This window comes from Cantharellus anzutake (genome assembly GCF_015039405.1).
Source record: "Cantharellus anzutake strain C23 chromosome Unknown EI90scaffold_11, whole genome shotgun sequence".
In the NCBI taxonomy this organism is placed as follows: domain Eukaryota; kingdom Fungi; phylum Basidiomycota; class Agaricomycetes; order Cantharellales; family Hydnaceae; genus Cantharellus; species Cantharellus anzutake.
Window position 1 is genome coordinate 929,913 of NW_024066961.1, and position 27,506 is coordinate 957,418.

The window sequence follows — 27,506 nt, forward strand, 5'->3', positions numbered from 1 at the left end:
AATTTATGGCGTGGAAATCGACTTCTGAGTTAGTTATTTGTCTTCGGAACCTGATTGACTGCACACACGAACATCAGTCGTCTGGCTTCCTGTCACTCTCGAACAACGTACCCCACCTCAGTTGTTTCAGTGCTCTGTGGCCTGCCAGAATGTCTTCTTCGTGTGGGGGCCTAGGATCTTGATGTTGTGTTTTGGTAACGCGAACCGATGCATAATTTTTTCAGTCATGCGCTTCGATATCTCGATCGGGTTATGAACCCTCCGAAGGCCGTCACATCAGCGCATCACGATCGGCTTCCTTGCCAGCTCCTTCCCTTCCTAGTGTTCATGTCCTGCTGATTCCCCCCAAGTCTTCCAAACATGTGGAGTCCTGCTCTTCCCAAACATTTGGCGTCTCTACCTTGGTGCTCCAAGATTGCACCATCGAAACACTGCCCTTCGGAGCGGAAACCATTCACTCGAATGCTGCCTAGATCCGAAAGAGAGTATTCCTGATACTAGTTACTGTTGACTCTGGATTTGCCTCGGGCTCCGAGCATAGTCAGCGGGATGACGAAGGAATGTGAGCTTCAAGGAGGGCAAATGAAACTCGATAATGCTAACGAACGGCCAGCCCGTTTCGCTCAGGAAACCGTAAGTGTGCAAATCTTCGAGGACATTCCGGACCGTGTTCTTCACATCAGCAGCACCCTTAATCCCCAGAACGATCAAACCGTCACCAGTCTCACAGAAGCATTTGTTTTGAGGTGATGCATTCCATCGTACTGGGTTTCACACTTGAGGTTACAGTGGGCGCCAAAATTGGCATTTCATTCACTCTTTTTTCTCCGAGTGCGGCGGCGCGTTATCCTGGATGCAGCGGAATCCACAAGCCATGTGCCTATGGCAAACTCTTCGAATTTTTGATGGAAAACGATGGCTGGGAGAGATTCAAGCCGTTGATATATCAACGGATTGTTCCCGATCCAGCTCAGCATCATTGACCCGATTGAACTCACCATCACCCATTCCCCGGACTCGAGCCCAACTTTTGTTACCGTGAATTCTAGCCTTATTCTTCGTCGTCCCAATCCCGCCTACAATTATCATCACCTCTTCCATTCCTCAACTCCGCCCTCCAACACCATCATCCGTTTAATCTTTCCCAGTTTTGAGAACACTCGAGTCAACACTGACATCATCGCGGGCAAGATCCGATGTGTTACAAGGAATTACTTGCGCCATGAGCGCTGGACTGCTCATCTTTGTGGCATTAGTCGAGGTTTGTTGCGGGGGAATTTAGATGCGGCACTGAGCTTCAGCGCGAGAGTGCTAGGAAACAATTTGGTGCTCTAACTGCTGCTTTTGTTGTTGGGCGTATCGGAATGGGGGACTTTTACCTTCATCGTTAGACGTTGAGGTACTACCTGCCACCTTCCCCTTGATTCGCTTTCGATCCCAATCACGAGCCAGACAGTATGTTGTTGTCATCTCAGGGTACTCGTTATTGCAACCTTCCCGTTCTTTCCGCCCTATTTTGTACATTACATAATATTAATTTCACGGTAATGAAGCCGTGTCGTGCGAGCTGGTGTGTGTGGTACGTGTGTTTGAACGAAAAGGAATATGGGACATCAAGGGGGCATTCACCGATCCCTGGAACTGGAAGAAAGAAAGAAAGAGAAAAAAAAACCACAGCAGTTAGGATTGCCATGTAGTCCCCCACCATAGTACTAACCAACCGGTACTCAGCTTGACTTCGCAGATCAAACGGGATGCAGTACTTTCTAAGTCCTATGGCCGTGGATGGCCGCAGCGAACCCAAGGTTCCTCTATAGAATTGATTAGGTCGCGAGACGTTCAGAACTCATCAATGGATCCTACCGCACAACCAGGCTCCAGTACCATATGCGAGCTATGCTATTGCATCCAGATCCTTATTCGGGGTGGTGCTGCTTCGTTGTTCGACTCGAGGGCTGGAGGATGTTGTTCCCCTTCACCAGCGTTTACCTCGCTATCATTAATATTATAAAATGTCAAGCGCAGCGATATACAAATTGGAGGACGATATATAACCCTAAACGACTTGCTAATTTCGACGGCAATTGGAACCGTCATCCGGCCTTGGAGCAGAAGTCGAGTCCCGTCCTTTGCTGGACCGGAGGTGATAGATATTCGTGATTTTAGCATAAAACGGCACTCGATCGCCACACAAGGCTCCTGTATGGGTGACGCAACCCACCCTGAAGTGATACCGTGCGGAGATAGTAGACTCTGTTCTACCGCTAAACTATGTTGGTACCCCTCGCCTATGTGTCCCATTCAGAGAAATGGGATTCTCCCTGTACCAGATGAATAGACACCGAAGTCTTCGTGTGTACTTGGTGGGAGGTCGTGAAATGGGACGCATCTGAGTCGTGTGTCCGGTTTGGAGAGGTGCATGTCTGCTGTATTACCAGGGAAAATCGAGTTGAGGGATACAAGGCCAGGGGGAGATATAAGCAAGTGATGAGGAGGACTGTGCGATTCATAACCCAAAGAACTGACATTGGTAACGCTGTAACCTGCAATGAGCTTGCCCGATTCCGTTGTAAGTGAAAGCGCTGTCTCCATCGAAAGCGCCAAAAATTCCATGCACCAGGAGGAAACCCAGGCGCACGACAACGAGGAATGGCTAGCGAGAAATTCGGGTGGAAGGATAGAGTGGAAGGGTAAGAAGGAGAGGGGAGGAGTTGAACGTGCGGGCCATCGGTATGAGCGTCATGTTGCCGTGCCAAGGCCCTGACATCAGTGTTTCAGCAGGAACGGGGCCATTCGGGAAGTACCAAGACTCACGGGGACCACACCATGGCTAAGGGTGATAACGACCGCGGACATCCTAGACGACTTAATTCATGTCGAAAACAATTGGAGTCATCATCCGGCCTTGGAATCCCTCCCATCCTTGCTGGACAGGAGGCAGTAGGGATTCGTAGCATCAAATGGCGCTCGAAAACGAGACCAAGCTCTCAGACGGTTGACACCACACCCAAAGATTACCACGGGCGGCCAGAGAATTCTGTTCTGCAGTTGAACCATATTGGTAGCTCCTCAGTCACGTTTCCGGTGCACAATAGCGGGACTCTTCCGGAATAGACGCTGAGGTCTTCATGTGTGCTTGATCTAGGACCCATTTGAGTCATGCTCTGCGTTCACTTCAGAATGATGCAGGTCTGTCGCGTCACCTCCAGCCAGGGGGAGTAAGTCGGGTCGATATGGGATCGAAATATTATGAGATACGATCAAGGGATGGAGACTGGGATTCATAATCCAAGAACTGAGGTTCGTAACACGATGACGCGCAACCTCGGATCTCTGTAAACTGGGAGAAATCCCAACCGTGCGGTGATGAGGGATGGCTAACAAAGAATTTGAGCGGAAGGATGGAATGGAGGGGCCGGAAGGAGGAGAACCGAGGAGCTAGACGTGCGGATTGTCTGAAGCAGATGTAAGGGTTGTGTAGACGTGTTGACGTCGTACCAAGGCTTGTCAATCTTCCGTGGGGCTCGTACGACAAATATCCATGATACGACGCTAGCGTTCCAGTAGGGAGAAGGCCAGTGGGCCTACCATGTCTAGGGGCTGGCGTTTCCCTCGATAATACCATTACCAAAACCGAGGGCTGCATAACGGCCATCGGTGGAGAAGCGCCACATATTTCACAACACCATTGCGAACAGCTTCCATGACCGTTCGAGCATTGACTAAATTCTCACTCAACGGAATTGTGTCCAGAACAATCGCTGGAAACGGTGAAGACCCGGACAGGATCAGAGAGATGGCCATATAGTTGGTAAAAAGGTGATGAGGATGGGGTGAAAGGAAACAGCGATCGATAAAGGTTCGATAGTTGGATCACTGTTCCGAAATTGGGATCACGCGCATTCCCTCTTGAGCTTCTCTCGGAGCTTGAATGAATCGCAATTCTATCCGAAAATGACATCACATCCTTAAAATACGCGCAATGTCAATATGTTTCACTCACATATCAGAATGGACAGGAATTACAGAGTCGAACCAACCCAGGAGCATTGTCGCCGACGCCCATGAAGGCATTCTTCCATAAAACAAGAGGCAACCCAGATACGTCACGCTCACCGTTGTCGAGAAATGGAAGGTGCGCACCGGAGGCAGAGGAAATACCCCTTCACATAGTTGAAAAAGAATACTTTGTCGTTTTCACTACCATAAATTGGATTCTCTGTTATGACTTCGTCGTTGCACGATAGTACGCGACGCCCCTTCGCATTCCCTAAGGAACGTTCCGGGCAGCTTGTTGAGGAAAGATCAAGTGAGCGAATTGGTTCCGATGTCACCATGACCTCCCCCTCGGCTATTATCTCTGATATAATAGCCCCTGGGCACGAACCATAAATCTCACTACGCCTTTCGGACCCAGCGGAACTCCTCCAGGCGTCCATTCTTAATTGTTCCACTGCCATAGTGCCTCTATCGACTTGGTGGGCCGCATTTCCACGCCACATTTCACCAAACCACCCTCCGCCTCCGCGTATACAAGGCATCACCAAGTCGTCAGTCCTTAATTCAGCTGCCCAGCGGTGCAGATCTAATTGTTCTTGCGCGAGTTCCACGCCAAGTGTCATGCCGAGCGCAATAGGCTCGTGTAGAGGCATATGAGATGATGCTCGAATTGGTGGTGGGGGCGTCCCGCTTCCATGGCAGAGATTTAGGGGAAATCACGAATCGGAGAGCCTGAGAGGAACAGCATATTGTTTATAACGCCTTCAACGGACTGAGATCGAAATTCGAGTTTATGGAGAGCCGTGAGTAACGAACGTCTTGAAATGGTAACACATGTCCTGGAACCGCTTTCGGATTTGCCAGAGAGGAGGCATTCGTACTGGGATTGGAACGCGCCTCAACAAATGGGAGATGCCACTCTGTACTGTCTGTCATACCGCCGATGGAGTAGTGGGCTAGTCTAGATCACATCCACTTGTCCTTAAACCAGTTACATGTAACAGACTCACGACCAAGCGACTACCAATCTCCAGCCCAAAACGTAGTCCACAACCCATCCTTCGTCTCCTGCAGAAACCCGGTGTCATTATCTGGTCTAAATAAATACTCCTTTCGTCCAGTGAGACGCGCGAAGTACTTGGACTCCATCTGACATGTGGCGACTTCCGCAAGGAGTATTGTTACTGACCAAAACGTTGTGTGATCGATTGCTGATGTGATAAGTTGGTCAGTGGCATCAGAGAATATGGATAAGGTGCCTCAACACGCCTGGTTGGGTCATAGTTATGGTAAGAAGCCGATTTAAACGTGGAAAGCAGGTGTCTCTCCGAGCTGAGATTGGACGTTGGTGACAGCTTTTCTACGGACTTGTTCAATATCTACCAAGTCACCCGACAATGCATAGGTGGACAGCAACCCGCGTAGGTCGAGGGAAAGGGATTTCGCTATTCTGAATTGGAAGAAATAGATTACACCACTAAAATTTATGGCGGTTTCGACACACATGGTCTTTGAAGGTCTGCTTGGCGACATGCTTCATCGCGCGCGCTTGTACTCTTCAGAGTTCTTGAGCCCCATAAAAAGCATAGTGCTCAGGGAATCATAGATCATCTATTGAAATCCTGAATGCTGTTGGCAGTATCCGAAAGCAGCATTCTCGTGACCGTGCCACCACACAAACAGGTTCACTGATCATCCCATACTTGCAGATGGAATCCTTGGTAAGTAGGAGGTGGGCAAGGTTTTAGGTTACGGTGGGCCTGAGGCGCCTAAGTGCGATTTGCCATCAGATGAGGTTGGTAGCCATGAAATGTGGCAGGAGAGAGCCAAAACACAGCAAACAGATGAATACCACAAGGGACGAGAACTCGGGTGGCAAGATGAGAGGACCAGAAGGGATGATTCTTGGTGTAAATTGATTGCGCGTTGCAAAGAAGGAGGCACAGGCAGAACTCTGAGCAGCATGATAAACAAGGCCCCGATACTCTAAGGAAACGTTGGCCCAACTTATGTGCACCACCGTAATATCAAAGTCGGGATGTGATGGAAGCAATGGTTTAGATGCAGCCCTTCCGCACGTTCCGGTCAAAGATATATCAGTGGAGTTGCTTCGACCCTCGATCGTTCCATCGAAACCGTGGGTGGGAGGGGATAATAATACCTTTGTGCGTTGGTCTTGGGATTAATTCGAATGCAACACAAATTTTCTTTTGGGTTTTCAACTTTCACTGGCCACAGGTTTCGGCGTGATCAGGCTCAGATGGGACAGGGGGACAGAACAAGGTACTCTTCGAGCCTCCTAAGTTCATCGGCTAAGGCTAAGTCGGGACAGCGTTGCTGAGGACAAATACCGGGTGAAATGATGGAACTGGCAAAAGAAATATTGATTTTCTAGTATGTTCAAAGTGATAACAGAAAGCGAATCAAGGGACTATGGAAAGGGCAAAATGAAAAAGTCTCTGGTTGAAACACTGAGCATTCATTCTGTCTGACCCGGGGCTGCAAGGGAGGAATGGCCATATATCTGTTGAAATCTCCGAGCTTTATCTGCACCCTGGGAAAGGGGACCTCGTCCGAGGGAAGTCAAGAAGAATGGAAGGCGACCCAGCGAACTTCGCGATCCCCCCTCTGACGGGGGATAGAACGTGCAAGGTAAATAGGAAGACATTGCAATTTGACCACGAACATCCTAAATGACTTGGCTAAGATCAACAACAATTGGAGCTGTCTGCCAGCCTTGGAGAAGGATTCGAGTCCCATCTTTGCTGGACCGAGGGCTGTACAGATGGGTAGGATCAAATGGCACTTGATCGCCATACCAAGCGCCTAGGCCGTTGGCACTAGAAGAAACAACTGGTCGGTACTCCTCGGGAATAACAAGTTCCAATTTTCCATTGAAGAACACTGGTAGCCCCGCACGTTGTTCACCGCTTCCAAACAATGGGGTTCTTCCTGCAGCAGATGAACGGATATCAGACTTATGCAACATCCCCTCCTCCTCCTCCTTCTTGGTTTGCGAGAGAAGATAAAATGGACACTTAATCCAGGACTCGTCCAAGTTATGCCCCGCATCTGGTTCGGAATGATGTATATCTGCTGTGCCAGTTTTTGCCAAGGAAAGGGTAGGTCGAGTGGATACAGGATCAGGGAGGCGATAAGAGCAGGCAGGGGAAACAGCAGGATTCATAATCCAATATTTGAAATCTGTCACACGATAATGCGCAATGAGCTCGCCCGAGTCTGTCGACCAGGTGAAAGCGTTGAGACCATCAAAAGCTCCGATGTAACGTGCTCCTGGAGAAAACCCGAGCGTGCGACGGTGAGGAATAGCAACCGTGTTAAGGCGAGGAGAATCATCTGCTTGGGAAGGAGGGGAAGCGAGGAGCTGCATGTGCGGGTTGTCCAGAATGGATATGAGAGTCATGTTGTCGTACCATGAGTTATCAGTGTTCCATGGGACTCGTATGATAAACAATCCATTATCTGATACTCGAGTTACAGCAGGAAGCTGATTGTTGGGAAGAGTACCAAGATTAACAGAGGCCATATTGTGGCTAAGGATGGTGACGTTCCCCTCATTGTCTTCGGCAGCAACTCGGTGGCTGCCATGGACAAATTCAACCCAGACCGGGTGGTTGGGTCGATCAAGCTGAAATTGGGAAATTGTGCACTGATGGTCAATATCAGCAAGCTCAATGATGCCACTGCCAATACCGAGAGCTATATGATGACCATTGAGGGAGAGTGCTGCACATGTCACAATACCGTTACGAATATCAGGATCGTTGAATTGGACTTCATAATTGATCTTCGGGGAACTTCCCCATCTATCAACCTTCTCTGAATCAGGTAGCTTCGCCTCCATGACCATTCGAGCATCGAGTAAATCCTCACTCAATGGGATTCTGTGCCCGGAAAACTCGCCGGAAATGGTGAAGATCCGGACAGGATCAGTGAGGTGGCCGTACAGTTTGTACAAAGGTGATGAGGATGGGGTGAAAGGAAGGGTTGATCGATGGAGATGCCATGGTGACAAGGAAACCACATCCAGATACTCCACAAATTGCTTTTCTCGAGCTTCTCTCAAAAGTTTGAATGAATCGCAATGCTGTTGAAAATGACATCACATTAAAATAATCGCGGCACGACGATTCTATTTACCTTGAATTCATCAAATCCATCAGGAAATACTTGGCGATGTTCATTGATTGGTGCTAGGTGCATAAATGTAACCAAGTGTCGCGTGAGGAATGTATTAAACTCGTTCTGCAAATTGGACCCTTGTGCAAAGAGTTGTGAGGGATCTAAGTGTTCTAATAAGTATTGACGAGCATATCGGAGATGATGGGGCCGATGATGTTTCTTGTCCTCCCGAACAACCCGGCTCCGTTCATGTCTTAAAGGGGAGCTGGTGGGATCCCCAAACACATCCCACTCACAACTATTATTGAAAAATCGGAGGAGTGGTAGTCCGATGAAATACTTGTTTGCATCCCGGATAAAAAATACTTGGTCATTCTCACTACTAATCCAATCTCCCGTTATAAACTCTTTCATCGTTGCATGATAGAATTTGACACCTTGCATTTCCCCTGAGGGACTTTCTGGAGGATTTTCTGAAAAACGTTCCAGGTCACTTTTTGAAGAAAGATCGACAATTGAGCGAATCGGTTCCAATATGGCTAGAACCTCTCCCTCGGTAATTCCTGACAGCTGCGATATAAAAAACACACTGAGTGGCTCGAATGCCGCGTTGATCGTGGCAACCACTTGGCGATACTTCTCAGCTATATGTTTACGGACTCCAGATGAGCCAACCATATAGGCACGGCGAAGTACACGTAGGTACTCCAAATTGACGTCAACGGGGGCATCGATCAGATCACGAAAGTATTCAAACTCGGATTGAAGGGTTGCACCACGATGAGTTTGAAGGCAGACATCCCGGACTCGGATTGAGGCGATAATCGGCAATCCACGACACGCTGAGACAAACGCATCAACTTCTTCTATTGATGGTTTCCAGGAAGAGTCATCGATGCAATCCCGAAGGCCTTCCTCCACCATGCGGTGGATAGTGTGGAACTTCTCTTCCTCAGCAACAATGTCCACATCTTCACAGGGTATCACAAGACCCTGAGCTCGAGCTCTAACCCAGGCCGACACAACAGATGATTCTGGCCGACAGCTGACCAACACGGCAAACGCGGCAGGCAGCTCATCAAGGATAAGTACTAGCTTCATTAAGGACGTGAGTTCCTCCTGAGTCCCACACTCGTCCAGTCCATCCAAGATGATCATGAAGCGCTCCTCGCCCAAAGATAAGAGTTTGTGCATGGGATCAATAATCCAAGCTCTCATTTGCTTCTCCAGAGTGGAGCCAAGAATACCCTTCAATGATGAAGGCTGTCGGAGTCGACTGACAAGAAGACCCTCGTACTCGGTGTTAAACATGGCAAGCTGATGTGCAAGAGTAGAGGGAAAGTGTTCAATCGAAGCAAGTCCTGCGCCCTTCCGATTTTTGTCCCAGAAGAAAGATGCTGCCAAGCGACTCTGTTCGTAAAGAGTCGACGCGACACTCATTGATATAGCGGTCTTTCCAGTTCCCGGAGAGCCGCGAAGCCAGACGAATCGGTGCTCCTGTTTCTCCAAGTGATCAAGTATCGATTCCTGAATCCGGACACGGGTATTTTCCAGGCATTCCGACTTGCTTTCCACGGCAGAGTATTCCGCCTTTGCTTTGTAGAGTTTCGAGAGCTCACCTGAAATATCATTAAATTCCAAGCAATGAAATCAGGGAACAACAACGAACGGTCCACCGATGACTGAATCGTATGGAGGAGATTTAGAGTTGTCGCAGCGGTCTATGCAGTATATCAGTCATCAGACAGTCTGAACACCAACGAAACAAACCGTAAAGCGGGCGACAGCATCACGGATACAGGACTTCACGGCGCTTATCTCCTGCGATATCTCAGTCACCAGGATTATCCTCTTGGCAAGCTTTTGACGTTTGAGTGCTTCAATTTGCGTTAATTGTTGCTTTAGAGCTCTGTGGCTGAGAGTTGAGATTTGGACAGCGGGCCGATCAAGTAAATGTACACACAAGTTAAATTGTTGGATTAAATCACCTATTTCGGGAGGAACCTGGCCAGTCCACAACAGGAGTGGCCTAAAGATCGTTTCGTGAGCCTTTCGAACTTCATCGTCTAATCCTTTGAGATTTTCGTCATTGTTGTCAATCGTCTGCATGAAAACATAAAGGTTATATCATTAGATCGGAAAATCGAAATGCTCTGCGAACCTCGTAAACTTGGAGCCAGGTCAGGAGTATACTTGGTATCTGATCGAGGTTCGGAATGGGGACGAATTTAAGAGCAGAGGTGGCAGTTTGGAGGACGAGCCTCGTGGCGGCGATGATTGTTTTCTTTCTGTCACCAGCAGGGACGGCGGAAGATGTCGACGTTTGATCCATTGACAATGGAATATCTAGGTCTGCGCCTGTGAGTCCTGGTTGTGTGACGGGGCTCTCAGTGTTGCCGTGGATGATGCGCTCGTTGGGTATCGTGTGAGAGGTATTGATGGCTAGAATGTGAGATGGCGATGGATTAGGGGATGGCGGATCGGACCTGGAGGGGTCAGATTGTCTGGGATAAGAAGACTTCGATTGGTCGATATGAGTGGGATCGGGACTGGGACTTCTGCTGAACCGCCCAGCTATAGCGTGCCAAACAGACCTCCGCTGCTTCCGGCCCCGAGGACTACCAGCAGTTGACGAAGTAGGGGGCTGAGACGAGATCTCTCAGATCCATCACGATCTTTGCCAGTGGTTGCTTCGTTTGCAGTGGGGGAAGGAGTGATCTGGAGGTTGGGAGCAAGGCCGAAGGTTGCAGTGGACCGCCGGGACGCTTGGAAGAATGCCGTCTCTCAGAAAGCCGAAAGAACCCAGATGATCGGCCAGACATCGTGCGTTAGCAATCGCTGAGGGGGGCGCTGAACAGATGGGCAGGTAGCTCAACCCACGACAAATAAGGCAGGTCCCAGCCCAAGCAGGATAAAATGCCTGTTGTGGGGATAAAGCCGGGACGTAAGCCACGTTACCCAAATCATTCGGCTTGATAACAAAACCAAAAAACCCACCTATGTTGACTACACGCCTTCGAACATTTTGCAAATGATATTTAGCATGGAAATCGGCTTCTCAGTTGGGAGTCCATTGGAGCTTTTTCGGTTGGGCGCTCAATTTTTTAGATAAAGCTGAAGGCCGTGCAGCCGATGAAAATTCCGTTGCTGTCGCGTTCCTTTTCCTCCCAGAACTCAGCGCGACCGTCGCTAGTCCAGCAAACCAAGGGGGTACTACCCAGATGTTCAGGGTGAATACAAAAACTTGCCTTCAGCATTTTAGAAACAATTTATGGCGTGGGAATTGCATGACAGGAATCGACTTCCTGGGAGTTATGTAAATTCAACTCAGGCTCGTACCGGTCAAGTCTCTGGCCAGAAACGAACGCGGTCTCCTCTTCATACTCTCCTTTTTCAAAGTGAACTACCCTATACAGATTAATTGCGCACACGAACATCAGTCTCGTCTGGCTTCCTGTCACCCTCCAGCAGCGTACCCCACCTCGGTTATTTCAACTCCAGTGCTCTGAGGCCTACCAGAATCTGTCTCGATGTCATCTTCTTCGTGTGGGGGCCTAGGATCTCGATGTTGTACCATGTCAGACTGGATGACTTCGCGCGATCATGACACAAATTCGGACAAGTGTTCAATAGTGATTGCTTCGTAAATATTTCTGTTCGGTGACCCCCCGTGATTGAACCGGCCCATCGTCATGCGCTTCAAAATTCCATCGCCACGGGCCCTCTTTCTGCAGCGTCCATGGTCGATCCTAGCTATCCTTCGACTCCAATTAATGTCCAGTATTCGAGTAACAGAGGCGTATTTCGCTGTCGTCCCGACATATGGCACACCAAGTCGTGCACATATCCAACGCTACTGTGTTTGGTGGTGAATAGATAGGGGATGTTAATGTTTTGAGTGGTAAGCAAGGGTCGCTGGACGGTCCATTTGGTGCAGGATATCTCGATCGGGCTATGAGCCTTCAGAAGGTCGTCACATAAATGTACCAGGATCGGCTTTTTTGCCAGCTCCTTCCCTTCCCTAGTGTTCATGTTCGTCTCTCAGACATGCGGAGTTTTGCTCTTCCCAAACATCTGGTGTCTCTGCCCTGGTGCTCCAAGATAGCGCAGAAGTCAAGTCCTGTCCTTGCTGGATCGGAGGTGATAGAGATTCCTAATTTGTAGCATCAAGCGGCACTCGAATACCATACGAGTGGTTGACACAACCCACCCTCGCTTATGTTTCCCATCCAGAGCAGTGGGGTTCTCCCGACAATAATGCTGAGACCTTCGTGCGTGCTTGGTGGGAGGCCATAAAATGAGACGCAGCTGAGTCGTGCATCCAGTTCGGAGAGGTGCATGTCTGCTGTACTAGATAGGGTCCAGGGATACAGGGCCAGGGATGAGATATGAGCAAGTGAACTGACATTCGTAACGGTGTAACACGCAATGAACTTGCCCATCCATCGACTAGGTGAAAGCGCTGGCTCCATCGAAAGGGCCAAAATGCCGTGCTCCGGGAGGAAACCCAAGCACGCGACGACGATTTCACAGTAATGAAGCCATGTCGTGCGAGCTGGTGTGTGTGGTACGTGTGTTTGAACGGAATGGAATATGGGACATCAGGAGGGCGTTCACCGATCCCTGGAACTGGAAGAAAGAAAAGCGAAGGAAACAAAAAAAAAAACCACAGCAGTTAAGATCCCACATAGTCCCTACCATAGTACTAACCAACCGGTACTTGGCTTGGCTTTGCAGATCAGACGGGATGCGGTACTTTCCAAGTCCTATGGCCGTGGATGGCCGAGGGACCCAAAGTTCCTCTATAGGATTGATCAGGTCGCGAGACGTTCAATCATCCGATCCGCACAACCAGGCCCCAGTACCATATGCGAGCTATGCTATTGCGTCCAGATCCTTATTCGGGGTGGTGCTGCTTCGTTGTTTAACTTGAGAGCTAGAGGATGCTGTTCCCCTTCACTAGCGTTTGCTCGCTATCATTAATGTTCAAGCGCAGCGATGTACAAGTTGGAGGACGATATATGACTCTTGCTAATTTCGACGGCAATCGGAACCGTCATCCGGCTTTGAGCAGAAGTCGAGTCCCGTCCTTTGCTGGACCGGAGGTGATAGAGATTCGTGACTTTAGCATAAAACGGCACTCGATCGCCACACAAGGCTCCGTATGGGTGACGCAACCCACCCTGAAGTGAGATACCGTACAGAGATAGTAGACTCTGTTCTGCCGTTAAACTATATTGGTGCCTCTCGCTTATGTGTCCCATCCAGAGCAATGGGATTCTCCCCGTACCAGACGAATAGACGCCGAAAGTCTTCGTGTGTGTTTGGTGGGAGGTCGTGAAATGGGACGCATCTGAGTCGTGCATACGGTTTGGATAGGTGCATGTCTGCTGTATCACCAGGGAAGATCGAGTCGAGGGATACAAGGCTAGGGATGAGATATCAGCAAGTGATGATGGGAACTGTGCGATTTATAACCCAAAGAACTGACATTGGTAACGCTGTAACGTGCAATGAGCTCGCCCGACTCCGTCGTAAGTGAAAGCGCTGTTCTCCATCCAAAAATGCCATGCTCCGGGAGGAAACCCAGGCGCACGAGGACGAGGAATGGTTAGCAAAGAATTCGGTTGGAAGGATGGAGCGGAAGAGTCAGAAGGAAAGGGGAGGGATTGAATGTGCGGGCCATCGGTATGAGCGTCATGTTGTCGTACCAAGGCCCCTATCAGTGTTCCAGCAAGATAGGGGCCATTCGGGAGAGTACCAAGACTCATGGGGACCACACCATGGCTGAGGGTGATAGCGGCCGCGGACATCCTAGACGACTTAACTGATGTCAAAAACAATTGGAGTCCTCATCCGGCTTCGGAGTCCCTCCCATCCTTGCTGGACAGGAGGCGGTAGGGATTCGTAGCATCAAACGGCGCTCGAAAACGAGACCAAGCTCTCAGACGGTTGACACGATTACCACGGGCGGCCAGAGGATTCTGTTCTGTAGTTGGACCATATTGGTGTTACGTTGCCAGTGCACAATAGCGGGATTGTTCCAGCAACAGGTGAATACATGCTGAGGTCTTCATGCATGCTTGATCTAGGACCCATCTGAGTCATGCTCTGGGTTCACTTCGGAATGATGCAGGTCTGTCACGTCACCTCCAGCCAGGGGGAGCGAGTAGGTTCGATACGAGATCGGAACATATGAGAAATATATGAGATATGATCAAGGGATGGAGGCCGGGATTCATAATCCGAGAACTGAAATTTGTAACACGATGACGCGCAACCTCGGACCTCTGTAAACTGGGAGAAATCCCAAGCGTGCGGTGATGAGGGATGGCTAACAAAGAATTTGAGCGGAAGGATGGAATGGAGGGGCCGGAAGGAGGAGAGCCGAGGAGCTAGACGTGCGGATTGTCTGAAGCAGATGCAAGGGTTGTGTTGACGTGTTGACGTCATACCAAGGCTTGTCAATCTTCCGTGGGCTCGTACGACAAATATCCATGATACGACGCTAGCGTTCCAGTAGGGAGGATGCCAGTGGGCCTACCATGGCTTGGGACTTGCGTTTCCCTCGATAATACTGTTACCAAAACCGAGGGCTGCATAACGGCCATCGGTGGAGAAGCGCCACGTATGTCACAACACCATTGCGAACATCGGGATCATTAAATTGGGAATCGTAATTAGTCGCCTCATCACCCCATCTATCAACCTTTACTTCCATGACCGTTCGAGCCATTGAGTAAATTCTCACTCAACGGAATCGTGTCCAGAACAATCGCTGGAAACGGTGAAGACCCGGACAGGATCAGAGAGATGGTCGTATAGTTGGTAAAAAGGTGATGAGGATGGGGTGAAAGGAAACAACGATCGATAAAGGCTCGATAGTTGAAGATCACTGTTCCAAAATTGGGATTACGCGCAATTCCTCTTGAGCTTCTCTCGGAGCTCAAATGAATCATAGAAAATGACATCATATCCTGAAAATACGCGCAATGTCAATATGTTTCACTCACATATCAGAATGAACAGGAATCACAGAGTCGAACCGACCCAGGAGCATTATTGTCACCCGGAAGGCATTCTTCCATAAAACGAGAGGCAACCCGGATATATGTGTCACGCTCACCGTCGCCGAAAAATGGAAGGTGCGCGCCGGAGTCAGAGGAAATACCCCTTCACATCGTTGAAAAAGAATGTCGATTTCACTACCATGAATTGGATTCTCTGTTATGACTTCATCGTTGCATGATAGTACGTGCGCATTCCCTAAGGAACTTTCCGGGAGGCTTGTTGAGGAAAGATCAGCAAGTGAGCTGATTGGTTCCGATGTCACCATGACCTCCCCCCTCTTATATAATAACCCCTGGGCACGAACCATAGATCTCGCTACGCCTTTCAGACCTAGCGAAACTCCTCCAGGTGCCCATTCTTAATTCCTCTACTGCCCCAGTGCCTCTATCGACTTGGTGGACCGCATTTCCACGCCATGCCACACCTCACCAAACCACCCTCCGCTTCCGTGTATACAAGGCCGCACCAGGTCGTCAGTCCTTCAGCCGCCCAGGGGTGCAGATCTGATTCTTCTTGCGCGAGAGCTCCAAGCCAAGTGTCTCCACGCCGAGTGCGATGAGGCTTGCGTAGAGACATACAAGATGATGTTCAAGTTGGTGGTGGGGGCGTCCCGCTTCCATGGAAGAGATGTAGGGGGAATCACGAATCGGAGAGCCTGAGAGGAACAGCATATTGTTTATAACGCCTTCAACGGACTGAGATCGAAATTCGAGTTTATGGAGAGCGTGAATGATGAAAGCCTTGAAATGGCAACACATGTCCTGAAACCGCTTTTCGGATTTGCCAGAGAAGAGGCATTCATACTGGGATTGGAAAGCGCCTCAACAAATGGGAGATGTCACTCTGTACTGTCTGTCATACCGCCGACGGAGTAGCGGGCTAGTCTAGATCACACCCACTTGTCCTTAAACGTACCGGTTGGTCATAAATGCGCATATAACAGACTTACGACCAAGCGAATACCGATTTCCACCCCAAAATATACTCTACAACCCATCCTTCGTCTCCTGCAGACGGCCGGTGTCATTATCTGGTCTAAAGAATTAAATACTCCTTTCGTCCAGTAAGACGTGCGAAGTACTTGAACTCCATTTGAAATGTGGCGACTTCCGCAAGGAGTATTGTTACTGACCAAGACGTTGTGTGATCGATTGCTGATGTGATAAGTTGGTCAGCGGCATCAGAGAATATGTCAACACGCCCGGTTGGGTCATAGTCATGGTAAGAAGCCGATTTGAACGTGGAAAGCAGGTGTCTCTCCGAGCTGAGATTGGATGTTGGTGACAGCTTTCTACGGAATTGTTCAATATCTGCCAAGTCGCCCGACAATGCATAGGTGGACAGCAACCCGCGTAGGTCGAGGGAAAAGGATTTCGCTATTCTGAATTGGAAGAAATAGATTACACCACTGAAATTTATGACGGTTCCGACACACATGGTCTTTGAAGGTCTGCTTGTTTCATCGCGCGCTTGTACTCTTCAGCCCCATGAGAAGCATAGTGCTCAGGGAATCATAGACCATCCATTGAAATCCTGGATACTGTTGGCAGCTAGGAGCTCATCGTATCCGAAAGCAGCATTCTCGTAACCGTGCCACCCACGCAAATAGGAATGTATCTTTCACTGCTAGACACCGATCATTCCATATTTGCGGAGAAATTTTCTTCGCAAGTCGGAGGTGGGCCAGGTTTAGGTTGCGGTGAGGCCTGAGGCACCCGCCTAAGTGGACAGAATGCAATTTGGGGTTGAAATGTGGCAGGAGAGAGCCAAAAAAAAAAAAAAAACAGCAAACAGAAGAAAACATCACAAGAACTCGGTAGCAAGACGAGAGGACCAGAAGGGATGATTGTTGGTGTAAGTTGATTGCACGTTGCAAAAAGGAGGGACGGACAGGCAGAACTCTGAGCGAGCTTGTTGATGGGGAGAGTGTTCAAGAGATGGGACAAGGGGTGGAATGAGGTACTCTTCGAGCTCATAAGTTCATTGGGACAAGCAAGTCGTCCACATGTTGGCGTTCTCACGATGTGCACAAAGACCACACACACACATATCCATGTAACACTTATACTACGTTGGTCTTTTTGTTACATTACTTATGTACAGTTGGGGATGAACGTCGGGTGGAACGATGGAACTGGTCGAACGATCTTTTGGTGCCTCAGGTGGCGGATAAATTCAACCTAATACAGAGTGAAAGCAAATTGAGGAACTATGAATAGAGCAAAATCAAAAAGTCTGTGGTTGCAATCAATGCTGTGCATTCCAACCAGAGACTGAAAGACACTGGAACGGAGGAATGGTCATAGATCTGCTGAAGTCTCCGAACTTTATTTATACCCACTGCACCTCGGGAAAGGGAACGGAGTCCAAGGGAAGTCCAGAAAGATGGAAGGGTGAACTAGCGAAAACTTCCTAAATAACTTGGCTAAGATCAATGACAATTGGAGCCGTCTGCCGGCCTTGGAGAAGGATTCGAGTCCCATCTTTGCTGGACCGAGGGCTGTACATAAAGGTAGGATCAGATGGCACTTGATCACCATACCAATACCAAGCGCCTGGAACTTTGGCACAAGAAAAGATAACTGGTCGATACTCCTTGGGAATAATGAATTCTAATTTGCCATTGAAGAACATTGGTAGCCCAGTGTGTGTTTCATCGGCTCGGAACAGTGGGGTTCTTCCTATAGCGGATGAACAAATGTCAGGCTCAGGCTCGTCGTCGTCGTCCTTGCTTTGTGAGAGAACATAAAATGGACACTTAATCCAGGACTCGTCCAAGTTATACCCCGCATCTGTTTCGGAATGACGCGTATCTGCTGTACCACGTTCTGTCAAGGGAAGGGTAGGTAGAGTGTATACAGGATCAGGGATGCGATAAGAGTGGGCGAGGGGAACAGTTGGATTCATAATCCAAAAATTGAAATCTGTCACACGATAATGCGCAATGAGATCACCCGAGCCCGTTGACCAGGTGAAAGCGCTGAGGCCATCGAAAGCCCCAACATAACGTGCTCCTGGAGAAAACCCAAGCGTGCGACGGTGAGGAATAGCAAGCATGTCAAGGCGAAGAGAATCATCTGATTGGGGAGGAGAAGCGAGGAGCCGCATGTGCGGGTTGTCCAGAATGGATATGAGAATCATGTTGTCATACCACGAGTTATCAGTGTTCCATGGGACTCGTATGATAAACAATCCATTATCTGATACTCGAGTTACAGCAGGAAGACGATTGTTGGGAAGAGTACCAAGATTAACAGAGGCCATATCGTGGCTGAGGATGGTGACGTTCCCTTCATTGTCCTCGGCAGCGACTCGGTGGTTACCATGGACAAATTCGATCCAGATTGGGTGGTTGGGTGGATAGAGGTGGAATCGGGAAATCGTGCGCTGAAGGTCGATATCGGCAAGCTCAATGACACCACTACCAATACCGAGACCTATATGATGACCATCGAAGGAGAGTGCTGCACATGTCACAATACCGTTACGAACATCAGGATCGTTGAATTGGGCATCATAATCAACCTCAACACGCCGACCGTAACTATTAGCCTTCTTTAGCAAATTAGGTAGTTTTGCCTCCATGCCCATTCGGGCATCGAGTAAATCCTCACTCAATGGGATTCTGTGCCCAGAAAAATCGCCGGAAATGGTGAAGATCCGAACAGGATCGGAGAGGTGGCCATACAGTTTGTGAAAAGGTGATGAGGATGGGGTGAAAGGAAGGGTTGATCGATGGAGGTCCCATGGTGTTGGGGAAGATATGTAACTGTGAGACCTCTGAGATGAATAATCCACCCATTGCTTGTTTTGAGCTTCTCCCAAAAGTTTGAACGAATGGCGATTCTGTTAAAAATGACATATTAAAACAATCGCTGCACAATGATTTATTTACCTTGAATTCATGAAATCCATCAGGGAATCCCAGCTTGCGCTGTTCATGGAGCGGCACCAGGTGCATAAACGTAACCAAGTTTCGCGTGAGGAATGTATTAAACTCATTCTGCAAATTGGACTCTTGTGCAAAGAGTTGTGAGGGGTCCAAGTGTTCTAATAAGTATTGACGAGTATATCGGAGATGGTGAGGGAGATGACGTTTTCTCTCCCAAAAATCTTCCCATGTCTGTTTATCTCCTAAAGGGAGAATGACAGGCTCCCCAAACACATCCCGCTCACAACTATTATTGAAAAATTGGAGGAGTGGCAGTCCGATGAAATACTTATTCGCATCCCTGATAAAGAATACTGCGTCATTTTCATTACCAATCGAATCCCCTGTTATAAACTCTTTCATTGTTGCATGATAGAATTTGACGCCCTGCATTTCCTGAGAGGAACTGTCTGGAGGATCTTCCGAAAAACGTTCCAGTCCACTTCTTGAAGAAAGATCAACAATTGAACGAATTGGTTCCAATATGGCTAGGACCTCTCCCTCGGCGATTCCTGACAGCTGCGATATAAAAAAGACACTTAGTGGTTCGAATGCTGCATTGATTATGGCAACCACGTGGCGATACTTCTCAGCTATATGTTTACGGACTGCAAATGAGCCGACCATATATGCACGGCGAAGTACACGCAGGTACTCCAAGTTGACATCGGCAGGGGCATCGGTGAGATCACGAAAGTATTCGAACTCGGATTGAAGGGTTGCACCACGATGAGTTTGAAGGCAGACATCCCGGACTCGGATTGAGGCGATAATCGGCAATCCACGACATGCTGAGACAAATGCATCGACTTCTTCTTTTGATGGTTTCCAGGAAGAGTTATCGATGCAATCCCGAAGGCCTTCCTCCACCATGCGGTGGATAGTGTGGAAGTTCTCTTCCTCAGCGACAATGTCCACATCTTCAGAGGGTATTACAAGACCCCGAGCTCGAGCTCTAACCCAAGCCGACACAACGGATGACTCTGGCCGACAGCTAACCAACACGGCAAATGCGGCAGGCAGCTCATCAAGGATAAGTACCAGCTTCATTAAGGACGTAAGTTCCTCCTGAGTCCCACACTCGTCTAGTCCATCCAAGATGATGATGATGCGCTCCTCACCCAAAGATAAGAGTTTGTGCATGGGATCAATAATCCAAGCTCTCATTTGCTTCTCCAGAGCAGAGCCAAGAGCACCCTTCAGCTGTCTGAGTCGACTGACAAGAAGGCTCTCGTACTCGGGGTTAAACATGGCAAGCTGACGTGCAAGAGTAGAGGGAAAGTGTTCAATCGAAGCAAGTCCTGCACCCTTCCGATTTTTGTCCCAGAAAAAAGATGCTGCCAAGCGACTCTGTTTGTCGAAAGTCGACGCGACACTCATTGATATGGCAGTCTTTCCAGTTCCCGGAGAGCCACGAAGCCAAACAAATCGGTGTTCCTGTTTCTCCAAGTGATCGAGTATCGATTCCTGGATCCGGACACGGGTGTCTTCCAGGCATTCCGACTTGCTTTCCACTGTAGAGTATTCCGCATTTGCTTTTTGGAGTTTCGAGAGTTCATCTAAAATATCATTGAATTCCGAGCGATGAAAATCAACGAACAGCAACGAACAGTCCACCGATAACCGAATTGTGTGGAGGAGATTCAGAGTTGTCGCAGCAGTCTATGGCGGATGCTCCAGTCAGTTAATGGACAGTCTAAACACTAACGAAACAAACCGTGAAACGGGAGACAGCATCGCGACACAGAACTTCACGGCATTTATTTGCTGGGATATTTCAGTCACCAGGATTATCCTCTTGGCAAGCTTTTGACGTTTGAGTGCTTCGATTTGCTTCAAGTGTTGCTTTAGAACTCTGGCTGAGAGTTGAGATTTGGACGACGAAGCGATGAAGAAAATGCACATACAAGTTAAATTGTTGAATTAGATCACCTATTTCGGGAGGAACCTGGCCAGTCCACAACAGGAGTGGCCTAAAGATCGTTTCGTGAGCCTCTCGAACTTCGTCGTCTAATCCCTTGAGATTTTCGTCATTGTTGTCGATCGTCTGAATGAAAACATAAAAGTTATATCATTAGATCGGAAAATTGCAATGCCCTGCGGACCTCGTAAACTTGGAGCCACGATAAGAGTATGTTTGGTATTTGATCGAGATTTGGAATAGGAACGAACTTAAGAGCAGAGGCGGCAGTTTGGAGGACGAGTCTTGTGGCGGCGATGATTGTTTTTTTTCCGTCGCTAGGTCCTGTGGCAGGGCTCTCAGTGTTGCCGTGGATGATGCGCTCGTTGGGCATCGTGTGAGAGACACCGGTGCCCCCCTCAGGGAGAATGGGAGATGGCCATGGATTAGGGGACGAATCGGCGTAGAAGGGTCATATTGTCTGGGATCGGAGGACTTCGATTGGTCGACATGAGTGGATTCGGGACTGGGGCTTCTGTTGAACCGCCCAGTTATAGCGTGCCAAACAGACTTCCGCTGCTTCCGGCCTCGAGAACTACCACCAGTTAACGCAATAGGGGGCTCAAGACGAGATCCATTACGGTCTTTGCTAGTGGTTGCATCGTTTGCAGTGGGGAAGGAGTGATCTGGAGGTTGGGAGCAGGAGTCGAGGGTTGCGATGGACCGCCGGGACGCTTGGAGGAGTGTCGTCTGTCGGAAAGCCGAAAGAACCCAAATCGGCCAGACATCGTGCGTTAGCGATCGCTGGGGGGTGCTGACCAGATGAGACAGGTAGGCCGCTCAACCCACGACGTATCTTTTTACCAAAGCAAGATGGCAAATGCAAAATGGGCATTGTGGGGATAAAGCCAGGACGTAAGCCACGCTACCCAAATCATTCAGCTCGATAACAAAGCCAAAAGACCTACCTATGTTAACTACGCGCCTTCGAGCATTTTGCAAAAGACATTTAGCATGGAAACCGAGTTCTCAGTTGGGAGTCTTTTAATTGATTAGAGCTACGTTCCTTTTTCGGTTGGGCGCTCAATTTGTTTAGATAAAGCTGAAGGCCTTGTAGCCGATGAGAATTCCGCTGTTGTCGCGTTCCTTTTCTTTCCTCCCAGAACTGAGCACGACCATCGCTAGTCCTCTAGAAAACCAAGGGAGTACTACCCCGATGTTCAGGGTCAATACAAAGTCCAAGAAACTTGCCTACTTGCTTACATTACAAACAACTTATGGCGACTTCTGTGGTTATTTGTCTCCGGAACCAGATTGAAGTTAAATTCAACTCAAGGTCAAGTCTCTGACCAGAGACGAACGCGGTCTCGTCTTCATACTCTCCTTTTCCAAAGTGAACTACGCTAGTACTACGCTATACACTGATTAATTGCACACGCGAACACTAGTCTCGTCTGGCTTCCTGTCCAGCAACGTACCCCCGCCTTGGTCATTCCAACTCCAGTGCTCTGAGGCCTACCAAAATCTGTCGCAATGTCATCCTCTTCGTGTGGGGGCCTAGGATCTCGATGTTGTACTATGTCTGAATGGATGTCTTCACGCGATCATGATACAAATTCGAACAAATTTCAACAGTGATTACTTCGTAGGCATTCACCATTTCTGTTCGGTGACCCCCCCGTAATTGAACCGATGCACAACAATTTTCAGCTATGCGTTTCAAAATCCCATCGCCACGGGCCCTCTTTCTGCAGCATCCACTATTGATCCTAGCTATCCTTCAACCCCAATTGATGGCCTTGCCCCTCCCAGTATCCGAGTAGCGGAGGCGTCTTATTTCGCTGTCGTCCCAAAATATGATACACCAAGTCTTACATACATATCCAACGCTACTGTGCTCGATGGCGAATGGATGGAAGACGTTAACGCTTCGAGTGACGAACAGGGCTCACTGGATGGTCACTGGACGGGTCCCTTCGGTGCAGGATATCTCGATCGGACTATGAACCCTCGGAAGGTCGTCACATAAGCGCACCACGATCAACTTTTTGCCAGCTCCTTCCCATCCCAATATCCCTGTTCTGTCGATTCCCTCTAAGTCTCTCAAACATGTGGAGTTTTGCTCTTCCCAAACATCTGGTGTCTCTACCCTGGCCCTCCAAGACAGCGCCATCGAAAAACTACCCTTCGACGCGGAAAACATTCACTGGGACGCCGCCTACTCAAATTCACCTACCGATGTTCAAAAACGTGATTCGTCTTCGCTCATTTCTGTTGCCACTCTAGGTTCGAAAGAGAGTATTCCTGATACTAGTTACTATTGTCCACTGGATTTTCCTTGGGCTCCGAGCATAGTCAGCGGGACGACGAAGGGATTTGAGCTTCAAGGAGGGCAAATGAAACTTGATAATGCTAACGAACGGCCAGCCCATTACGCTCAGGAACCCCTAAGTGCAGATCTTCGAGGAGATTCTATCCAGAACCCTGCTCTTCGCACCCTCAATCCTCAAAACGATGGGAGTCTCATAGAAGCATTTGTTTCTAATGAGAGTCCTAAGTGGATGCCAGACGGTGACTCTATGAGCGCAGGTATCCATGGGGAAGGACGCTTGGGTCCCTGTTCCATTGTGGAAGAGGCGTCAGGCCAGGGAACAGAAGCTTGAACTTCCGAGCACTCAGGGACCGATAGTTCGCCCTCACACAACGACCCGCAAAGACCTAATGACCGAAAATCATACTAAACACACCGAAGCAGGTGTCACTTGCAACGTCGCACAAGCTACTTTACCAACTACCACCTTGTCACGATGTCTCCCCGATGCAAATGTCCAACCAGGTTTTACTATCTTTGCAGCTAACAGCAACATGCCCCTTGTGTTCCTTCACCTCGCTCTTTCAGGTCGAAGCGAGCCATGACTGAATCATCCCAGACCGTGACACCTCTCAAAGACAAACTTTACCTCACATTTCTCTCATTGACACACCAGACTTGCATCGGTCTCAGTTACCTGCCTTGTCACAGAAAGCGGCATACAAACTACCACCTCTCCGTTCAGACCTCGACTCCTCGCGAAACAACTCGTCCCTCGCAACGCACGACCCTCTCCCTCGGGTTGATTGCATATTGCAGGGTGGTCCTTTCCACTGAAAATGGATTTAGCGAAGGACCCCACTAATTGTGTCCAGGGGGCTGCAAGGGAAAAGCATTATATATTGGATTATCAGGACTTGTAAATGTGATACAAAGTGTCCAAGGGAGAATGTAAACCAGTCTATTCGTGAAGCGGTAAATAAAATATTGCTTAGCCACAGCTGTCGAAATTATCACTGTGCTTGTGTATGTGATCTATAGCTGAGTTAATGGTTGCCTTCGGAGCCGTCAAGTCTACCCCACCTCCAGAACGAGAGCGAATCGCACCATTGCGTGGGACCTGATCCAGTTAGAACTAAATTGTGGTGCGGGGTAAGCCGGCTGACGCGTGTATAAAATTGCCATCGAGCCTTCAGAACGACTGGCGGAAAAATACGTACAAATTCGTCAGTCTGCGGTGAGTGGTGATATTCCATCGTTCTTCTCTTTCCCTTTCTTTCTTTCCTGGGATGAAGCTTCTTGAAGGCATTTGGAAGAGCCGTCTGAAGCGTCTCGCTCATATTTCAGAGTTGGAGATGCCGAGTTGATCTTCAGTTTTTGATTTCTGATTTTTTTGTTGTTGTTTCGCTTTGGCCCCTGATTCACAGCTCTGGGTACGGCGCTAACTGACCGATTCTCTTACTACTATTAGGGGGTTCTTTGTGTTCTTATCGCTTTCGTTTCCCTGTTTAAAAAAAAATTCACGCGTTTTCTTGTGGCAAAAACAATTTCTTTTCTTTCCACATTCTCATGTAGGCGTGCGTCGTGGTCATGGCAGCGTAGACATGGGTCAATCCATCCAGGATCCAGGTGTCGTTCATCACTATTAATTTCTCGATGAGGCGAGTTATGAACGACTCCACTACCAAATTTATCGGTATCCACCGTCAGCTCCACAACGTACCTTAAGTTCTCTCGATCGTTTGCATATGTGTGCACTAAGCCCTGCCTTCGTTGTAAATGAGAGATATCCGCCGGACGAGCTGGATGAAAAAAAAAAATCTTATGATCGCTGCAGTTATTTGCGTGCCTGGTTGTGATGGAATTCCGCTCCTCAGCGTACCCGGCCTTCTCTTCGCATACTCTTCCTACTCACCCCACCCCACCCTTTCCTTGTATTACACTCAGTTGTGCGCGGTGGGTTTGGTCCTGCACCTCAAGCACTTGCGTTCAATACCTGGATGCACTTTCATACCTCGAGGATTTACCGATCACGGACAAACGATCGTTGTCAGCTTCAGTCCCCTAGGCCATGCCTCATCGACTCGCAAACTACGAGTTATCCCTCAAACCTGTTACCGAGAATCGTACGCATTTGTATATCTTGCACTCCATCTCTCGCAAGCGGTGCTGATGAGTGCTGTTGTTTGTCTGCTTCACACACGCACGCACGGGCCTCACCCTTGTTTGGATCTTCCAACGTTCTGTCGCCAACTTGACTGCTCGATCAATCGTTGTCTCTATCCACATATGTCCTCCTAACCAACCCCCGTCTCATACTTGTGATCTGTTGTAAAATTGACTTACGCGCTTTGGCCGCGCGACCTTATCACCCTCACTCGCACTTGTGCAAACTCAAATACTCGATCACCACCATCATGACATATCTTCTACCTGTACGCGCGTGCCATGCTACAACCAGGGATGCCAACGTTCGAACGAATTCTGGAGCGAGCCAGAGCTCTCACATCCGCAAGTGCAAATTGGGAACCAGCTAAATCCGTTGGGGATGTAAAGACGTTTTCAATGAAACCTTTGGGTGGTCGTGGGCCGAGATGGTGGGCTAGGGTGAGCGAACATACGGGGAAGAATGGAGGGAATGCGTTCGATCAGGTGTGTTTCTTCGTGCTTCTCGAGTCCTTCGGCTACCGTTACGTTTCCGGAGACTACTATTTTGGATTACCTCCCCTCAGATCGGCTCATGTTCTTTTGTGTGTTGTCTAGTTGTGGAACGTTGTGGCAAGCGAGGATCGATATACCCAAGAGAAAGAGTATGCCCCAATCCCACATCTCTGCGTTCCAGCGCTGATGTTGCATCTTCAACCGCCCATGCATATTGCAGATATAATCCTGATCTTACCTCTGCGACATCTCTGAAGGCTGTTCAATGGGGTGAAGGTAATGAGCTTTCCATGTGCACCAATCGAATTTTGGAATCGATGATTTTGATGCATTGCGAATATTGTACAACAGTATGGTCACTCCATTATACGTTCCCTCCACCAATATCCCCTCGAACGGTCATCCTTCTCTCGACCACACATCTCGAAACTATCAATCCCCGGGTAGGATGGGTCATCAGCATCCCATTCGATATCGGCGAAAATGATATGCCCCTATCTCTATTTGTCGAAGCGGGTGTCAAATCAAATGTCATCAGCGTGGATCGATTCAGAGAATTGGAAGACGGGAAAGTTGAATGGCTGTATGTCGCCATCACTCCTGTTCGAGTCAAATTTGCTCATAGTGTGCACTTTCCCTTTCTTCTGTACAGGGCCGCATCATCCACTTCACCTGGTGGTTCCATACCTCTGTGGCTCTCGGAGTACTATGCTGTTAAACGAATCACCGCGGTTCGTTTTTCTTCCACTCCTATCTCCAACGATTTTACATGACAAAAGAACCTTCGATGCTAATTCTTTCCTCCCCCCTCTTCGCACCGACCCTTACATTTTTTTAAAACAAACATCGAAGCAGATTGTTCCCAAAGTTGACAAGTGGATGGAAGAACGTGCCACAAAGGCCTCCACCAGAAGATCATCATCCGGTCGTAGGAGAAGTGGGAAGACGCCTTCTCTTTCTTCGCTAAACCCGATTTCGACTAGTTTTGCTCCTCCCAGATGAGTGGGCTCCCATCTTGACGGTAGGGACCTACGAAACTTCTACGTTCCTGTATATCTCGCTTTGGGAACAACAACCTCAGAATCCACGAGACTCCCAATGCCCGATCATTACCATCTCTTTTGCGTCCCCCACGCCACCTTTCAAGTCTCATCCACTCCCAGGGGTTCCGCATACCCATGTACTATATCAAATGATTGACATGTTCTTGCTCGGTTGCAGTTTCATTTCTGATTTTTTTCTTTTGGGTCTCCTTACTACCGTTGTTCGGGCTCTGGTATTGCTTTTTCTTTTTTTAATTTCTTTTTGGGTTTTTCTCCTTTCCTGCTTTCTTACTGAATTCTCACGAAGCTCAGTGGTTGAATGGGTGTACGTATCTTCTCTACAGCTTATGGCGCTTCTTACGTGGGAGGAAAAGCAAGAGAGAAAGCAGGAGAGAACGAAGGGGAATAGGAGTACTATTACTTAGCACTAGTGCTCGATTCTATGCA

General features: G+C 48.7%; 14 protein-coding genes across 14 annotated transcripts; 3 read left to right on the forward strand and 11 right to left on the reverse strand.

Annotated features, from left to right (window-relative positions):
• Positions 1-1,477: 1,477 nt before the first annotated feature.
• EI90DRAFT_3045932 (uncharacterized protein) lies at positions 1,478-1,953 on the reverse strand. The gene is made up of 2 exons (XM_039059440.1): positions 1,864-1,953; positions 1,478-1,811 (listed from the first exon to the last, which is right to left on the reverse strand). Exon 2 carries the CDS (start codon positions 1,706-1,708, stop codon positions 1,484-1,486), a length of 225 nt encoding a protein of 74 aa, XP_038919298.1. The 5' UTR covers positions 1,709-1,811; positions 1,864-1,953; the 3' UTR covers positions 1,478-1,483.
• Positions 1,954-2,548: 595 nt separating this feature from the next.
• On the forward strand, positions 2,549-3,114 carry EI90DRAFT_3287540 (uncharacterized protein; the record flags this gene model as incomplete). Its single annotated transcript, XM_039067060.1, has 2 exons — positions 2,549-2,690; positions 2,771-3,114. The coding sequence occupies 2 exons, from the start codon at positions 2,549-2,551 to the stop codon at positions 3,112-3,114; spliced, it is 486 nt and encodes a 161-aa protein (XP_038919299.1).
• Positions 3,115-3,343: 229 nt separating this feature from the next.
• EI90DRAFT_180994 (uncharacterized protein) lies at positions 3,344-4,835 on the reverse strand. The gene is made up of 3 exons (XM_039052216.1): positions 4,144-4,835; positions 4,027-4,075; positions 3,344-3,967 (listed from the first exon to the last, which is right to left on the reverse strand). The coding sequence occupies exons 1-3, from the start codon at positions 4,650-4,652 to the stop codon at positions 3,731-3,733; spliced, it is 795 nt and encodes a 264-aa protein (XP_038919300.1). The 5' UTR covers positions 4,653-4,835; the 3' UTR covers positions 3,344-3,730.
• On the reverse strand, positions 4,753-5,532 carry EI90DRAFT_3014222 (uncharacterized protein; the record flags this gene model as incomplete). Its single annotated transcript, XM_039056758.1, has 5 exons — positions 4,753-4,960; positions 5,010-5,067; positions 5,189-5,210; positions 5,368-5,449; positions 5,504-5,532. The coding sequence occupies 5 exons, from the start codon at positions 5,530-5,532 to the stop codon at positions 4,753-4,755; spliced, it is 399 nt and encodes a 132-aa protein (XP_038919301.1).
• A 750-nt stretch (positions 5,533-6,282) lies between these two features.
• On the reverse strand, positions 6,283-9,292 carry EI90DRAFT_3045948 (uncharacterized protein). The gene is made up of 2 exons (XM_039059441.1): positions 8,161-9,292; positions 6,283-8,107 (listed from the first exon to the last, which is right to left on the reverse strand). The coding sequence occupies exons 1-2, from the start codon at positions 9,064-9,066 to the stop codon at positions 6,689-6,691; spliced, it is 2,325 nt and encodes a 774-aa protein (XP_038919302.1). The 5' UTR covers positions 9,067-9,292; the 3' UTR covers positions 6,283-6,688.
• Positions 9,293-9,393: 101 nt separating this feature from the next.
• EI90DRAFT_2870968 (uncharacterized protein) lies at positions 9,394-9,705 on the reverse strand (the record flags this gene model as incomplete). The annotated part of the gene is made up of 1 exon (XM_039053854.1): positions 9,394-9,705. A coding segment is annotated over one exon (312 nt), but the record flags the coding sequence as incomplete, so codon positions are not given.
• Positions 9,706-12,873: 3,168 nt separating this feature from the next.
• EI90DRAFT_181515 (uncharacterized protein) lies at positions 12,874-14,119 on the reverse strand. Its single transcript, XM_039052219.1, has 3 exons — positions 13,634-14,119; positions 12,992-13,570; positions 12,874-12,944 (listed from the first exon to the last, which is right to left on the reverse strand). The coding sequence occupies exons 1-2, from the start codon at positions 13,953-13,955 to the stop codon at positions 13,122-13,124; spliced, it is 771 nt and encodes a 256-aa protein (XP_038919304.1). The 5' UTR covers positions 13,956-14,119; the 3' UTR covers positions 12,874-12,944; positions 12,992-13,121.
• A 566-nt stretch (positions 14,120-14,685) lies between these two features.
• EI90DRAFT_181365 (uncharacterized protein) lies at positions 14,686-16,019 on the reverse strand. The gene is made up of 3 exons (XM_039052218.1): positions 15,179-16,019; positions 14,894-15,119; positions 14,686-14,843 (listed from the first exon to the last, which is right to left on the reverse strand). The coding sequence occupies exons 1-3, from the start codon at positions 15,518-15,520 to the stop codon at positions 14,776-14,778; spliced, it is 636 nt and encodes a 211-aa protein (XP_038919305.1). The 5' UTR covers positions 15,521-16,019; the 3' UTR covers positions 14,686-14,775.
• EI90DRAFT_3045973 (uncharacterized protein) lies at positions 15,476-16,195 on the reverse strand. The gene has a single exon (XM_039059442.1). The coding sequence runs from the start codon at positions 15,969-15,971 to the stop codon at positions 15,687-15,689; it is 285 nt and encodes a 94-aa protein (XP_038919306.1). The 5' UTR covers positions 15,972-16,195; the 3' UTR covers positions 15,476-15,686.
• EI90DRAFT_180243 (uncharacterized protein) lies at positions 16,111-16,750 on the reverse strand. The gene has a single exon (XM_039052215.1). It carries the CDS (start codon positions 16,648-16,650, stop codon positions 16,249-16,251), a length of 402 nt encoding a protein of 133 aa, XP_038919307.1. The 5' UTR covers positions 16,651-16,750; the 3' UTR covers positions 16,111-16,248.
• A 1,271-nt stretch (positions 16,751-18,021) lies between these two features.
• On the reverse strand, positions 18,022-20,630 carry EI90DRAFT_181562 (uncharacterized protein). Its single transcript, XM_039052220.1, has 3 exons — positions 19,109-20,630; positions 18,365-19,059; positions 18,022-18,290 (listed from the first exon to the last, which is right to left on the reverse strand). Coding segments are annotated over exons 1-3 (2,112 nt in total). The 5' UTR covers positions 20,525-20,630; the 3' UTR covers positions 18,022-18,289.
• EI90DRAFT_181195 (uncharacterized protein) lies at positions 20,631-21,565 on the reverse strand. Its single transcript, XM_039052217.1, has 5 exons — positions 21,250-21,565; positions 21,052-21,191; positions 20,862-20,999; positions 20,755-20,806; positions 20,631-20,703 (listed from the first exon to the last, which is right to left on the reverse strand). Exons 1-4 carry the CDS (start codon positions 21,436-21,438, stop codon positions 20,788-20,790), a joined length of 486 nt encoding a protein of 161 aa, XP_038919309.1. The 5' UTR covers positions 21,439-21,565; the 3' UTR covers positions 20,631-20,703; positions 20,755-20,787.
• A 680-nt stretch (positions 21,566-22,245) lies between these two features.
• On the forward strand, positions 22,246-24,354 carry EI90DRAFT_3045984 (uncharacterized protein). Its single transcript, XM_039059443.1, has 6 exons — positions 22,246-22,678; positions 22,755-23,002; positions 23,100-23,671; positions 23,700-23,799; positions 23,824-23,920; positions 23,994-24,354. The coding sequence occupies exons 1-6, from the start codon at positions 22,578-22,580 to the stop codon at positions 24,190-24,192; spliced, it is 1,317 nt and encodes a 438-aa protein (XP_038919310.1). The 5' UTR covers positions 22,246-22,577; the 3' UTR covers positions 24,193-24,354.
• A 1,259-nt stretch (positions 24,355-25,613) lies between these two features.
• EI90DRAFT_182039 (uncharacterized protein) lies at positions 25,614-26,999 on the forward strand. Its single transcript, XM_039052229.1, has 5 exons — positions 25,614-26,007; positions 26,119-26,165; positions 26,237-26,292; positions 26,368-26,599; positions 26,669-26,999. The coding sequence occupies exons 1-5, from the start codon at positions 25,804-25,806 to the stop codon at positions 26,787-26,789; spliced, it is 660 nt and encodes a 219-aa protein (XP_038919311.1). The 5' UTR covers positions 25,614-25,803; the 3' UTR covers positions 26,790-26,999.
• Positions 27,000-27,506: the final 507 nt, after the last annotated feature.

What these genes read in the sequence shown, in the direction of transcription:
- EI90DRAFT_182039 (XM_039052229.1), top strand. Translation starts at nt 25,804, where the DNA reads ATGCTACAACCAGGGATGCCAACGTTCGAACGAATTCTGGAGCGAGCC. An exon ending in CGATATACCCAAGAGAAAGA is followed by an intron (nt 26,166 to 26,236) that starts GTATGCCCCAAT and finishes TGCATATTGCAG; the next exon opens with ATATAATCCTGATCTTACCT. An exon ending in GACGGGAAAGTTGAATGGCT is followed by an intron (nt 26,600 to 26,668) that starts GTATGTCGCCAT and finishes TCTTCTGTACAG; the next exon opens with GGCCGCATCATCCACTTCAC.
- EI90DRAFT_180994 (XM_039052216.1), bottom strand. Translation starts at nt 4,652, where the DNA reads ATGCCTCTACACGAGCCTATTGCGCTCGGCATGACACTTGGCGTGGAA. An exon ending in GGGTATTTCCTCTGCCTCCG is followed by an intron (nt 4,076 to 4,143) that starts GTGCGCACCTTC and finishes GTTTTATGGAAG; the next exon opens with AATGCCTTCATGGGCGTCGG. An exon ending in TCCTGGGTTGGTTCGACTCT is followed by an intron (nt 3,968 to 4,026) that starts GTAATTCCTGTC and finishes GCGTATTTTAAG; the next exon opens with GATGTGATGTCATTTTCGGA.
- EI90DRAFT_3045932 (XM_039059440.1), bottom strand. Translation starts at nt 1,708, where the DNA reads ATGGTGGGGGACTACATGGCAATCCTAACTGCTGTGGTTTTTTTTTCT.
- EI90DRAFT_181515 (XM_039052219.1), bottom strand. Translation starts at nt 13,955, where the DNA reads ATGTCCGCGGCCGCTATCACCCTCAGCCATGGTGTGGTCCCCATGAGT. An exon ending in CACGTTACAGCGTTACCAAT is followed by an intron (nt 13,571 to 13,633) that starts GTCAGTTCTTTG and finishes TCTCATCCCTAG; the next exon opens with CCTTGTATCCCTCGACTCGA.
- EI90DRAFT_181562 (XM_039052220.1), bottom strand. Translation starts at nt 20,524, where the DNA reads ATGAGTGTCGCGTCGACTTTCGACAAACAGAGTCGCTTGGCAGCATCT. An exon ending in ATGGATTTCATGAATTCAAG is followed by an intron (nt 19,060 to 19,108) that starts GTAAATAAATCA and finishes CATTTTTAACAG; the next exon opens with AATCGCCATTCGTTCAAACT.
- EI90DRAFT_3045948 (XM_039059441.1), bottom strand. Translation starts at nt 9,066, where the DNA reads ATGGTGGAGGAAGGCCTTCGGGATTGCATCGATGACTCTTCCTGGAAA. An exon ending in ATGGATTTGATGAATTCAAG is followed by an intron (nt 8,108 to 8,160) that starts GTAAATAGAATC and finishes CATTTTCAACAG; the next exon opens with CATTGCGATTCATTCAAACT.
- EI90DRAFT_181365 (XM_039052218.1), bottom strand. Translation starts at nt 15,520, where the DNA reads ATGGTTCGTGCCCAGGGGTTATTATATAAGAGGGGGGAGGTCATGGTG. An exon ending in TCCTGGGTCGGTTCGACTCT is followed by an intron (nt 15,120 to 15,178) that starts GTGATTCCTGTT and finishes GCGTATTTTCAG; the next exon opens with GATATGATGTCATTTTCTAT. An exon ending in TCTGGACACGATTCCGTTGA is followed by an intron (nt 14,844 to 14,893) that starts GTGAGAATTTAC and finishes AAAGGTTGATAG; the next exon opens with ATGGGGTGATGAGGCGACTA.
- EI90DRAFT_3045973 (XM_039059442.1), bottom strand. Translation starts at nt 15,971, where the DNA reads ATGTGTTGCCATTTCAAGGCTTTCATCATTCACGCTCTCCATAAACTC.
- EI90DRAFT_180243 (XM_039052215.1), bottom strand. Translation starts at nt 16,650, where the DNA reads ATGTGTGTCGGAACCGTCATAAATTTCAGTGGTGTAATCTATTTCTTC.
- EI90DRAFT_3045984 (XM_039059443.1), top strand. Translation starts at nt 22,578, where the DNA reads ATGTCATCCTCTTCGTGTGGGGGCCTAGGATCTCGATGTTGTACTATG. An exon ending in TACTAAACACACCGAAGCAG is followed by an intron (nt 23,800 to 23,823) that starts GTGTCACTTGCA and finishes ACGTCGCACAAG; the next exon opens with CTACTTTACCAACTACCACC. An exon ending in AACAGCAACATGCCCCTTGT is followed by an intron (nt 23,921 to 23,993) that starts GTTCCTTCACCT and finishes CACCTCTCAAAG; the next exon opens with ACAAACTTTACCTCACATTT.
- EI90DRAFT_181195 (XM_039052217.1), bottom strand. Translation starts at nt 21,438, where the DNA reads ATGCCCAACGAGCGCATCATCCACGGCAACACTGAGAGCCCTGCCACA. An exon ending in CGTGGCTCCAAGTTTACGAG is followed by an intron (nt 21,192 to 21,249) that starts GTCCGCAGGGCA and finishes GTTTTCATTCAG; the next exon opens with ACGATCGACAACAATGACGA. An exon ending in CTAATTCAACAATTTAACTT is followed by an intron (nt 21,000 to 21,051) that starts GTATGTGCATTT and finishes ACTCTCAGCCAG; the next exon opens with AGTTCTAAAGCAACACTTGA.